This window comes from Stegostoma tigrinum, chromosome 15, assembly GCF_030684315.1.
Source record: "Stegostoma tigrinum isolate sSteTig4 chromosome 15, sSteTig4.hap1, whole genome shotgun sequence".
Lineage (NCBI taxonomy): Eukaryota > Metazoa > Chordata > Chondrichthyes > Orectolobiformes > Stegostomatidae > Stegostoma > Stegostoma tigrinum.
The window spans coordinates 51,446,877-51,460,741 of record NC_081368.1 but is presented as its reverse complement, the minus strand read 5'-3'; the positions used below and the strand labels follow the sequence as shown (position 1 = coordinate 51,460,741).

At 40.2% G+C, this 13,865-nt stretch overlaps 1 protein-coding gene across 1 annotated transcript in view; it reads left to right on the top strand.

Annotated features, from left to right (window-relative positions):
• The first annotated feature begins 999 nt into the window (after positions 1-999).
• The window catches only part of chm (CHM Rab escort protein), an 89,421-nt gene continuing 76,555 nt past the window's right edge, over positions 1,000-13,865 (top strand). Inside the window, 1 exon segment of the mRNA XM_048544431.2 lies at positions 1,000-1,081. Coding sequence (XP_048400388.2) covers positions 1,033-1,081 — 49 coding nt within the window. The 5' untranslated portion in view covers positions 1,000-1,032.

Here is a 13,865-nt window from a genome sequence, read left to right as displayed (position 1 = left end):
GCTGGCGGCGCAATGCTGTGCTGCAACACAACCAAAGAAACTTGTTATCGCAATTTACATACCTGTAACATTAACCTGATACACGCATGTTACGTGTCCATTTTATTTGAAAATCTGGCGTAATATTGTCACAAGCAGGCGAAATGTTTTTTTTCTAGATTGACAAACTAAGTGTCCTTGTTAGCGCCAAGGCAATTCGATAGTGTACTAAAGTGAAATACGACCTAATTCAGTTTTCGACATGCCCAATTGCATTTCGCTGTAGAGATGCTTCAACATCCGCCACAAAGATGTTCTTTAATACAAGGAATGTGATTTTCCGAGTTGGCATTTTGCATGTTAGACTTCTCGAACGGATCATAAGAATTGCTTTAATTATTCTTTCATCGGTTGTAAGGCAACGCTGACGCGGAAACCTATGCCAAACGAGTTATTCATACTTCAGTCAACTTTCCGGAAATTAGTCAGTAAGGGGACGGAATTCCAACGTGATACATTTACCACAACGCTGTTGAATTCAGTTAGTTTTTCTAAAAGAAAAATCACACCAAAAGATTTCTGGATCAACTGGAATGCAACATTGAGAATGGTGTTAAACTGATTTAAGGAACACCATATCGAACTCTCATTAACTCAGAGAAATGTCAAAGGTAGTTCGCATTGTGGGTGTACTTATTAAAATAATCAATACAGCTACGTTCTTTTCAAACCACAAATTACCTATTGTTTTCCGATTTCAAGTTTGATATTGCTGCTGACCTGTCATTTACTTGTTGCAGAATTTGTAACTGGCTAGCAGGTTGCTGCACCACTGCTTCATGCCACCTTCCTTGTCAGGATTATGGTGTAATATTTTGTTGTGAGAACGGCAGTAATTATCAAGCTCTTGTGTTGATTACGAGCATACTTTGCTAAGTGGGATGTTTGCAGGATGATTTACAGCAGCGGGGCGGATCTCACTTTGATTGACAGTTTGCGGGGCAGAAAGGGAGTCGTCACCTCCGGCTTCTGAGTCACGTGCGTTGCGGGAAGATGGCGGATGCTCTCCCGGAGGAGGTGGATGTAGTCATCCTGGGTACAGGTAAGGAACGGGTAGGTCCCTTTTGGGTCGGTACTTGCCGCAGCAGTGAAAAGGCCGCAGTGGGGATGCCAACTTGCGGGCTTTAAGATGCCGGCCGGCAGCTGTGCTGGAACTGGGTGTTGATCGAAGCCCAGGCCGGTCATGATTTGTTAAGTGCAGGAAAGAACCCCAGCCAGTCCCTCTATTGGCAAACTGTGTCAAAGAAAAACATGACATCTATGTAGCCTTTCTTCACGACATCAGGATGGCCCAATGCACTTTACAGCCAACGGACCACTTTTTTTTTGAATTTGCAACACCAACAAAAGTTACTGGCAGAGTTCGGCTTGTCTGGTAGTATCTGTGAAGAAAAATCAAGAGCTGGCGTTTCGGGTCCTGCGACCCATCCTCCGAACTTCTGAATTGCAGTCTTTACCTTTTAACAGTCCCTCTGGTTGAGGATGTTCCACCAAAAAGAAACCCCGAAGGACTGCGGATGCTGGGAATCGGAAGCAGAATTTGCTGGGAAAAAAAATCAAGAAGTCTGGTGGCAGATCTGAGATAACAAGGTGTAGAGCTGGATGAAGACAGCAGGCCGAGCAGCATCAGAGGAGCAGGAAGGCTGACGTTTTGGGCCTAGACCCTTCTTCAGAAACGGCAGGATTACTTCTGAAGAAGGGTCCAGGCCCAGAAGCATTCCTGCTCCTCTGATCTGCTTGGCCTGCTGTCTTCATCCAGCTCTACACCTTGTTATCTCAGATTCTCCAGCATCTGCAGTTCTTACTATCTCTGGTGGCAGGCTTACTGTGTTTTATGAGCAGTTAACTTTTTTTTTCATTGTTGAGGGTGCTCCAGTTTGGTGGATTCACAGATGGCTGATAAGTTCTTTGCACTATCTGTGGACTCTGCCAAGTTTGGCGCAGATGGATCTTGAGTTGTGCAGGTGGGTATTTTAGAGGTTTGTCGGTTCCCATCAAAGGCTTGATTTTTGCCTCTGCATGTTCCATTTTCTTTCAATGTGTCTGTTGCTTTCCTGAATAACACTCTTGGTTGGCCACAAAGCAGTTGTATGAGTTGCCATCTATGTTTGACATCGTTTGGGATGTTTTTGAAGGCATTTCTAAAGCATTTCCATTGTTTCTTGTGAGTGTTTTTATGCAACTAATCGAATAAAACAATTTTCTTGGGATACTTGTGGCAGGCATACTCCTCAGTACAGTTGGTTTTGAGTGATCAGTTCTTTCCTTCAGTGCAAACTCACTTGGGAGAAGTTCCTGATTTTGCACTGTTTGTTGTTTTTTTTTTGCTGCCTGGTTTGGAAGATCTTAACAATCACTTGCTAGTGTTTGTTCCCCAGGGTGTCTGCAGTAAAGCTCCAAAGCATTTAGGAGAACTGGAATCATTGCTACTTAGAAACAATTACTATAGTTTCAGAAGTTCAACTCCTGGTTCTTAAACAGTCTTTCTGCCAGTTGGCTGAAGGCTGTGCTAGCACATTGGAGGTGATAAATTTTGCTTTCTGTGTTTAAAGTTACCTAAAATGTCTGCTTATAAGATGAGACTCCCAAGTTACCCAAAGTAGCCCATAGGTTCCAGGATTTTGCTTTGATCTTAATTCAAGGGGCAGATGTTGTCTTGTGGGCTGTATTATGAAGAGGACCTCATTCATTACACCCTATAATCAATGATTTGGGACTAATATATGGTACCTAAATTTACTTTCTCATGAAAACTGAGGTCAACCATTGCACTACCACCTTTCTCCTTTTTCCTCCCTTCGATACTGGGTCTTAGCTCAAAAGTGGAGGTAATCTACTGAACAGATTGGACCCTGCTTGATCTACACTGCCCCAATCCAAAACGAAACCACTTTGTCAGTTGTAACTGTTCAGTGTACCACTGGATCTTGTGTAGGGTCACGTGGAGCTCAAGTTCATTGTCAACTCCTTCTCCAAAACATGTGGAAAAAATGGACTAATTTTGCTAACCACACTGAAAATGTGCAAACAACCTTAGTCTTCTCCAGTTCCCAACTGGCTGCATGTGCCTGCTATTGAGGGTCTGTGCATGGAGATCAGTGTGCCATTGTGGATAGAAACATTGACTTTGGGTTCCTGAAATCACTCCCCTGCAAAGACCTCGTGATTTTCACAGGAGAAAGACAAAATTAGAAGGAATACGGGCCCTTTTCAGCTCCCTTTGCCACTTGATAAGTTGAAAGTAAAAGTTTGCATACCACTCCAGATGTGGTCGCTCCAGTATCTGCTTCTGTTGCAGCAAAGCAATCCCTGCTTTGCTGTTCTATTTTCCTTGCAGTATTTGTGAAGATTACCATGTTCAAATTGTCTGCTGTTCCATGCATTACTGCAGTGACTAGCAGGGGTCTGTATGTGAGGAGCATGACTTACATATCATGGAGATCATCATGTGATATATTTCTTGGCAGCCAAATTTGAGAAACGTTCTGTTTGGTCTTCAAACTGTCTCATTCCTGCCATTTATCCCCTTATTAGCTGCAAAAATCATGTGCAAGACTGATGTGATATAACTTTTACTCAAACTTTTCTACCTCATAAGGTTTCTGAAGGTGGATGAGATCCTACCTCTGTACTTTGAATTTGTGTTTTGTTTTCAGAACCTAGCTCATCGTGATGTTGGAATGCCAAAAGTCATAAATTTGAAGTGAGTTTAGTTGCAGATGGGTGGTTACACAATATTAATAGAAGGTATACTTGTCAACATGTTAAATTTTGCAATGTGAACCAAAATATGCTTTACTGATCCTTTTCAATTGACCAGTTAATAAACTAAGAACCGCATGTGCTTATTAATATAGTTACACCATAGCAGCTGCTCCTGTCTTTCAACTACTCTTCCTTGCTGCCAGATTTAACCATGGCATGGAAGCAGGTCATACAACTCAACATTGCACCTCTGAGGAGCAAGAGAATCAGCATTAGCAACATCCAAATATTGGTATCAGTGCCTTCTTCTCCGTATATTCCTTCTCTGAGCTAGATCTGATGAACACAACAGTGTACAGACAGAATATCAAATTTATGACACATGTGCACCAGTATCCAATATGCTCAGGTTTTTAATGTAAGCCATTGCTGACATCTACAGCCCTTGGGAATGAGGGTCTCCTTCCCAGTGGGATAGGTGGATCTGTAATTGTCAGTGACAACAAAATGTGAGGCTGGATGAACACAACAGGCCAAGCAGCATCTCAGGAGCACAAAAGCTGACGTTTCGGGCCTAGACCCTTCATCAGAGAGGGTTGCCCTTATCTCTATGGTCTCTGCTCCCTCTAGTGTTGTTTGCTTTAGTTTTTCCTTTTTTTGCTTTGCAGAATGAGTGTCAGAAGCAACTTGTGTGGAGAGGAGGGAAAGGCAGCATTTATGGAGGGTGACTGTCAGGCATGCATGTGAGGGTGACCAAAGACAGTGGAGGGTGTATAGGCTAGATGAGGATGTAAAGAGATATCTGATGTGAGAAGAACACATGATATTTAACAAAGTGTGGAGCTGGATGAACACAGCAGGCCAAGCCGCATCTAAGGAGCACAAAAGCTGACGTTTCGGGCCTAGACCCTTCTAGGTCTAGACCCGAAATGTCAGCTTTTGTGCTCCTGAGATGCTGCTTGGCGTGCTGTGTTCATCTAGCTCCACACTTTGTTATCTTGGATTTTCCAGCATCTGCAGTTCCCATTATCACTGATATTTAAGAGTGTTGTCCTGAGGAGTCTGAAATCTGGAGCCCAAATGTGTAATGCCACTCCCCCTTCCCACCCTCCTGAGATATTTGTAACAGCAGCACATGTTACATCAAAATTCATTTGGTGTTTAACTTTTTAGGAGAATGTGTTTAGCAAGAGCCTAGTGTAGTCCTTCCAACTTTCTCTTACGTTGACCCCATTTTTAATGTGTAAAAATTGGAGCAACTCCACACTGAGGGGTGGGGTGAACATACTGAGTGGGGGAAAATGGTTTAGTTCTCAACAGTTGAAAAATGATGTGATCTTGGAGTTAAGAATTGTGTGCTCACGGTTGTTAGAGCCTCTGCCACTGCCACAAGTGCATAATTGACTACAGTGCAGCTTGAGTACGACTTCCTTCATGGCATGTCCAATGAAGTCACGAATTAGCTTATCAGAGTTCTGACTTGAGTGGAAACTCGGTCAGTGTAGAATTGTCTCATTGACTGACAATTCGAGGGGGAGAAAGGAAACATCCAGCCGAGACTCTTTGTCCAATAATTACCTTGGAAGCTTTTGAGTTCACCATCTCAAGTGATTAATTTACGGATGCATTTAGAAACTAGAGGAAATTAAGCTGCCTAATTCCACATAAGGCATTGTTTGTGTATGAGTTAAAACTTAGTGCTATTGGGCAGGTTTGAAGCAGTTTTATCCATGAAGCTTGCTCATTGGCAGTTATTATCTCACAGAAATTATTCTGTTCTTCACCTGTACCTTTTTTGGAATAGATTTGTGGGTTGCTGCCTCAGAAAATGATTTTTAAGAGGTTGTAACTTTCCCCCTTACTCAAGAAAGTGAATTTTGCATGGTTTGAAAATGTTTTGGCCGTGTAGGCAACCGAACAATCGCTGTAGCAAGACAAAGTTGATTGTGGAGCACCTTTTCCTCCCCTCTGTTGCAGACCAAGGCAAAGTACGTCTTGCATACAAGACCAAGAGTGAGGGAGAGGACCAATTTTTGTGCATGGTGGTTTTGTCTTGTTATTATAGTATCTTGGGAATTAATAGCAGGTTTAGGTACAAAATGCTGCAGGCTGGCTGAAACACAGCTGTTCACCAAAACAAGTTGAATACAGTATGAGAAGATGTGAGGTTATGCGATTTGATCAGAAGAATAGTGGTGTAGACTGTTTGTTTTCTAATGAGGAAAGGCTTCAGAAATCCGAAGCACAGACTTAGGAGGCCCAGCTCATAATTGTTTTAAGATTAGCGTGCAGATTCGTTTGGCACATAGAGAAGGTAAATGTGCTGTTAGCATTCAATTTGGAGAGGGCTAGAATACAAAAGCAGGAATATGCTGCAGAGGTAATATCAGGCTCTAGCCAATCTGCACTTGGAATGTTGTGATCAGTTTTGGGTCCTGTATCTAAGGAAGGATGTGCTGATGTTGGGGGTCCAGAGGAAGATAATAAAAATTATCCAGGGGATGAAGGGGTTGTCTGATGAGTGGTTGAGGGAGGACTTGGGGCCTTGTGCTCGAAGAAGGATGGGGGGGTGTGTGGGGGGGGGGGGGGGGGGTGCGATCTGACTGAAACTTAGAGAATACTGAGAGACCTGGATAGACTGGACGTGGAGAAGATGTTCCCACAAGTAGGAGAGGCTAGGACCTGAGGGCATAGCCTCAGTGCAAAGGGATGACCGTTTTAGAACTGAGATGAGGAGTCAATTCTTCAGCCAGAGGGTGGTGAATCAGTGGAACATTATTGCCATGCAAGGCTATGTAGGCCTAGTCACTTTTTTAAAGATAAGTTATAAAACTTTCTGAAGTAGAGAAGCAGATAACAACTTTCCACCAGGCTATTTAAGTACACAGAATTGTTATTCTTAACTCCAAACCATGTTACAAAACTGATCTTTGATAGTTATGAAAGTGAGTGACTCTCCCAATGTTGTGTCTCCATGCGACTCAATATAGCTACAACTTCAAACTTGATTGTAGTTCTTGTTTTCTTCCCATTAACGTACCTTATGCATGGTGACTTTTCTGGTCAGCATTAATGACAGTCTTGTATAAACATTTTGGAATTTTACCTAGCCTCCAATGATTTTTAATTTTTGGTCAACGTTATGCAATGTGAAAATCTAACTAAATTCAAGATTTTCCACTATACTGTAGGCAGTGGTGCTTACAAACTGCAAGTGGTTGCCTAAGAATTGAATTTCCAAAGTTTGAAGAGAATTAACGACTTTGCAGTAGTTTGAATATAAATATTGAATTGAAATAGCTTTTAAAAGTCATTTTTATAATTCACCTTCTAATTTTAAATGTAAAAGTAACTCAAAGGAAATAATGCCATTTGAGGGTAGTCTTCAGTTGAATGTTGTTGGTTAACCTGGCTCAAATACTCAAAATATACTTTCTGCCCATGCTCACTAGCCCAGGAATAAATATAATATGTGGCTGCCATATGCATCTCACCTTGGTATTTTTCAATTTGTTGATAGTGACTATCAGAATGATCCCATGGCATGCAAGTGTAACTTATGAGAAGTTGCATTAGCCTGAGTTGTAAAAACTGAAAGAACTGCAGATCTGTAAATCAGGAACAAAAACAGAAGTTGCTGGGTAAGCTCAGCAGGCCTGGCAGCATCTATGAAGAAAAATCGGAGTTAACATTTCGCGTCCGGTTACCGGAAATTCTGAGGAAAGGTCATGGACCTGAAATGTTAAGCCCAAGTTGTAGATGTTTTTGATCACCCTGTTCAGACATGTTATGAAGCCCCTCTGCAGCAGGTGGAACTTGACACTGGACTGTCTGGCCCAGAGTAGAGTGCTACCATTTTGCCACAACTTAGGCTGTATTCTAAATTTAGACGGTTGAAAAGTAATTGAACAAATTAATTTAAAATGAAGAAGAAATTTAGTAACATAGATACAGGTAAATATTTCTTTCAATTTGGTTGTTTTAACTCAACAAAGGGTCATGGAAATCTTCAAGTCTTTCTCATCACACGTGTGCACAACATGCACGCGTACATATAACAAGGCTACTATCGCTGAAATGTATTGAAGTTTCCAACAGATTGTAAGGTAATAGTACTGAAAAATAGGAGGCAAAGACAGCTAAATTAAGTTGGGGTACCTATCAGTCATTCTTGACAGGAATGATAGAACAAGATCAAGGAACTGAAAAGATTCTACATTGTGTATATTCCTGAATACCTATCAATTTAAAGCAAAAGTTATATTTGATTAATCCTGTTTTATTTGGAAATTTTAAAGGCTGAAGTAGGAGTTTTACTTCATATAATCAGTCTTAAATTAGACAATTTTTTAATGCACTTTTGCATTCTAATTTTGTCTCCTGGTGATTTGGAAATGAGGTGTATTGTAAATACTCTGAACATCTGCAGGAAAACATGTAGTAATGCTTTTACTTTGAAGAAGGTATTTAATTAGAATTGAGAATATAAACAAATCTTTTCAAACTATTTTATACTATTTCTGAAATTTCCTTTTGTAATAATGGTTTTAGTGGTAGAGTTTTGGCACTACTGGCTTCAAAAATAGCCTAATTTTCCATGATTTCTCCAGGTATAATTTTCTGTTCTGAATGGGTTTCAACTCTAACTTGCAATTCATTTTGTAGAATTGTGTGTATAATTTTAGATGAGTTTTTTGCATCAATAGTATTTCCATGGATTAAAGTCATAATGAGTTTCACAATCATAATTGAAGAAAATGTAACATAGAAGCAATACTTGAGTCCTGTCTGCATTTATTTGAAATGGGGAGCCATGCATATTGAGGGTCTTGGATTGTTTAATTTCCTTTCATGATTTTTTTTAAGATTTCTAATAAGAGCACCAGGTTTTAAAAATGTGAATGTTTTATTGAAGAAGTGGCTGGTAGGAAAAAACTTGAGGGAATCGAGGATGTAGAGAAGTGTGTTACTTTAAGGGAGCGAGCTAGAGTTTGGGGTCTGGAACCCTAATAACAGTTCACAATAACGAAGTAATGTGGGTTGTTGATACATTCAAGGGTACAAGATTAATGGGAAATTGTATATAGCTTGAGGAAGCTAGAATAGAGATGAGACATTTTCAAGCCGGATAGGGATTTAAACAAACAAGTAAGAGGCCTGGAATTGGGAGCAATAGGTGACAGCCAGTATGGGACAGAAAGTACAGAACACGACAGGTAAGAGCACCTGTAAACTATTCAGCCGCTCAAGCCTGCTTTGCTAATCAATAATATCATGACTGATCAGATTGTGCCCTCAAGTTGCTTTCTCCTTGTGTCCTGTAACCTTTGATTCCTTTGCAGATCAAAAATTGGTTCACCTCTGGTTAGGATGCATTCAGTTGCCCAATAGTCCACTGTAGTTTGTGATAGAGAATTGTAAAGATTAATGATGTGCAGAGAGAAATTCTTCTTCCTTGAGGGAAATGCCCTCTTAGCATCAACCTTTTTAACCTTCCTCTGAATTGTAAACTTCAATAAAATCAATGCTCATGCTTCTAAACTTTTGAGTTTAGACCTAATCTGCTCAAACTTTCCACAAGACAATCTCTTAGTGAGCTTTTGTGGTATAGCCTCCAACACAAGCAATATTCCTCCTTTTGAGACTACAGTTGCCCCATACAGTTTAAACAAAAATTCCGTACTTTGTCTGCAACCCCCACCCATGCAATGTTCACTTGTCCTTGCACAGTACAGTGGGAAGGCAATCTGATCCATCTGAACTACAGTCTCTCTACTTGCATCTACTCGCTCATTCTTTCCACTTTCGTGGTCAACTTCACATTTCCCCATGTTTAACACAATCTGCCAAATATTTACTCACTTGCATTATCTACATCCAGTTGCAGACTTTGTATATTAGGCTGGTTTTATAGAGCAGTAAGACAGAATTTTGGGATACACTTAAATTTAATTCTAAGACTGTAAGTTTATTCATCCTGATTAATTACAAAACCCATACCAAGAACAAATGTTTTCACAAATATAGAGTTTTTAAGTTTATCATGACTAGTATAAAAGCAGTGTCTTAGCTTTTTCTCTTTGGGGATGCCAATTCGCAGTTCTGATTTCAAAGTAAGAAGTAAATGTATATACGCTGTCAGACACATACTTTGTTACGTTTAAAGTGCAAAACTAAACCATTTTAAAACACAAGTCTGTGTTTGAAAGAGAAGGATCTTCCTCTTACTTCGCAGCAGAAATGACTGTTTTGAGCAATTATCAATTGTTCTAATTGTAAATAATGGTCATTACAGTTAAACTAAGGCAAATCAATTCAGCTGAGTGGAATTTACTGGTAATACATGTGTGAGAAGTTTATAGACTGTGCCCAGATGAACACCTTTAGCAGGACGTATCACCACCTTTTGTAAGCTTCAGCTCCAGGTGTTAGCTGGACCAGTGAATAGAGTTAGTATTCTGCACCTGTGAAACAGGGCTACATTGATATCGTGTTCATGAAGGTGGTCACAGTGCAGCTTAGGGGTTTATATGCAGAAAGAGAATGAGTGATTGCCAGGAACATAGTACAGGAGTCCTGTGAAATGATCTTGCTTGCAAACTGATTTTATACTTTGGATACTGATTAGGGTAGTAGCTCTTCAAAGGAGTGCTGTCAGAGCCATGTAAGTGGTGCCATTAGTAACTCGGCTCGAGTTGAGTGGAAGAGCAGTCCTGATGTGGAATTCTTTAGGCGAACAGAAAGTCATTTCTGTGGCATAAATGTGATTTCAGGATGCTATGTTGCTTCCCTGATGCCAGAGTCAAGGATGTCACAAACAAGCTGCAAGAATTTTCTTCTGGGGAAAGGTGAACTACCAAATGTTGTGATCCATGCCAATACTAAAAACTTGAGTTGGAAAGAAAGTGGCCTGAAGCCAAGTTTCTGTAAACAGATAGCATCTTGACAGGACCAGGGCTGAAATCTTAGCAGGAAGATTGCTTGTACTGTTGGGGAGGGTTTAAACTAGATTGGAAGGAAGGTGGGAATGTGAGAGGCAACACAGAATTGAGTAAAACATAACTGGCTGGAGTGAATTGGGCAAAACACAGCTTTTTAAAAAAAAAAATTGACAGTGAAAAGGCAACGGCTAGTATCTGAAGAAATGACTACAATGTCTACAAAATTTACGCATTCCCTTAAGACATAGATGCCAAAGGGATAGGTGAATCAACCAGTGTCAACACAATCTAGCTGAAGATTGCAGTAGATCAAAGGAAGTATCTTATAAGAATACAAGAAATAGTGGTAAACTTGAAGGTTGCAAAGCATGGCAAAAAATCTGAGGCAAAGACAGTATGAATGCACATTAGCAGAGGGGGACTGGTCGGGCCTGCACGTTAGAGGGGGACCGGTTGGGCCTGCGGGGCAGGAAGAAGCGGAGGGCCTTAAGGCCATCTGCATGAGGAATGCAGGTGTATAGGGACTGGACTTCCATGGTGAAAATGAGGTGTTGCGGACCGGAGAATTGGAAGCTCTGGAGGGCGTGGATGGTGTCACGGATGTAGGTGGGGAGTTCCTTGATCAAGGGGGAGAAAATGGTGTCCAGATAGGTAGAGATGCATTTGGTAGGGCAGGAGCAGGCGGAGACAATGGGACGACCAGGGCAGGCATGTTTGTGGATTTTTGGGAAGGAGATAGAAGCGGGCAGAGCAGGGTTGGGGAACAATGAGGTTGGAAGCTGTGGGTGAGAGGTCACTTTAGGTGATGAGGTTGTGAATGGTTTGGGAGATGATGGTTTGGTGCTCAGGGGTGGGGTCATGATCCAAGGGGGCAGTAGGAGGAGGAGGGTAATCTCTGCCAGGTTATACTTTTTTTAGAGCAAACTTTAGTTGAGCACCCATCTTAACTGTATTTTCACACAATCACTGATTTTCTTCTGTCTTCATATCAGCTGGTTATTTTGTGTTTAATCTCAGCAGTGGGCCATCAGCTTCACTCAAATCTTACTATTCCTTTCTGTAATCCAGGTGGTTTTTGAGCTGTATAAACACAAGTATAAATGTGAATATTTCTCGTGAGGAGAATGTCTCTTTCAAATTAGCATGCCTTCTAATTTTTGTTAATGCATGTCAATGCACATACTCGATGTAAACAACAGAATTACTTGTAAACATCCAATTTCAGAAAGCTAGTTGAGTTTTTATTAATAATTGATCAAAATGTCCAGTAAAATTGTACACTTGTAGGTTTCACCAATGATTGTCAAACCACTAAGGTAAGACGAGATTTGCATTCCATGTGATTCTGAAACTTTTTTTTTCCCCCCCATAGTGCCTGTTACCTTTCTAATTATGCAAGACTGTCAGCAGATATGAAGCTGGGTTGAGAGTGTACTCGCTTTGAACTGGTGAATGGAATGCAAATTGAGTCATTTGACCAAATCTGTATGAGCAAATTAGCATAGTTTAAAAGTAACAATACATTTTACTCTTGATTGTAGTTATGGCAATGGCTGTCTCATATGTTGAATAATTTCATTAAATACAGTTTCATTTTAATTATGCTTGGGTCTCGGTACAATTACAAGACTGGACTTTGAATTGGCACTATTTGTTTCAATAAGACAAAACTGTAATTTAGCAACATTAATTTTAAGACAGGAGAACTGTCTTTAGGGTTAACTGAATACTTGACGGGCACTAACCTTTTTAAAATATTTTGTCAGAGGATTTGCTTCCCAGCCTATTTCATTACTACCCTATTTGTTTATTTCTAAGAATATCTAGCAGCAAACACAGACTAAATCATGCATCTAACTTCTGACTTTTTAGAAAAGGGGCATGCTAAGTCAAATATGTTTCTTGACCAGATATGTAAAATGATAGAATACAGTAAATCATGCTGAGGGTGAGAAAGAGGCATTAAACTGCAAAGGTTGTCATCCAAAAAAGCATTTGATCAGTTTTTACAATGTTGATCCCATTTGCATTGCTGAACAACTAGGCGTAGCTGAAGGTGGGTGTCTTAGAACGTCCCAATAGGTCAGACCTGGACAGTACAAAATTTTGACAGCCGAGAATCAGTTTGAATCCTATCAGCAGCACAGCCTTAGACTGTTCAGTATTAATGAGCATAGTAGCTCTCAAAGCACTTTATGTTGTGTAAAATCATGAGTCTCATTTGTTTGATGTTGTCTACAGAGAATTCAAAGGACCTCCAGTTGAACTCTTTAACCAATGTCCTAGCCCATTTGAAGTAAACACAGTAAAGGAAACGAACTACAATAAACAAAAAGTTGGATAACTCCAGCTGTTATTGTCATCCCCTTGAATTTTGATTGTAATGAGTAAAAATGGATCTTGAGCAAGATAAGTTCAACTTTCAACCTGCAGCTTGCAATATTTGACCTTGTGTTGACCTCTAAATTTTATTTGTCTTGTATTTCTTCATTACGTTTGTATTTATCTCATATCTTTTATCTTGAGCAATTTTATTCACCCTTTCATTTAACAATTCAGATTAATCACTCAACTTTTTCAATGCAAATAGACTTGATGCGATGCAGGCTAGTGAAGATGTCTGTATTGAAGATGTTTATTGAATATGTTTAAGTGTCCTTTTGCTTTCAGTGGAAAGAAATGTCATGAGTCATAAATGCAGAATGGGCCAGTATCTTCAATGCTGTGCGATGGAAATACTAGAAGGCCAAACCTTCCTACATTGTATCTTCCTTTTGGAAAAGGAAAATGTCAAGGTCCAGTTTGTCATGCAGGGAAGCTTGTAATGCTGAAAATGTAAGTGGATAAGACAGTTGTGAAGTGAGAGGCAGATGCATGTTTTAGGTTACCCCACTTAATGTCATTGGAGAATTCACCTAATCATATGGTTTTCTAAATGCTGGGTTGCCACTTCCTTAATAATATATTCCAACATCGTCTCTAATTGTAAGACAAAGTAGGATTTTGTTTTTCATCACTTTTTTTTTTTCTTTTGAAAAGTAGTTTTTACATTTGCTGCTTTGGGGGATTCTTCAAGACTCCAGTAGTGCTCTGCTGCTTTCCCATCTTGTGCTTTGCTATTTGAATGATTGTCAACTGAAATGAGCTCAGTCCTTCCAACCCCTCTGCAGAAAAAAGTAG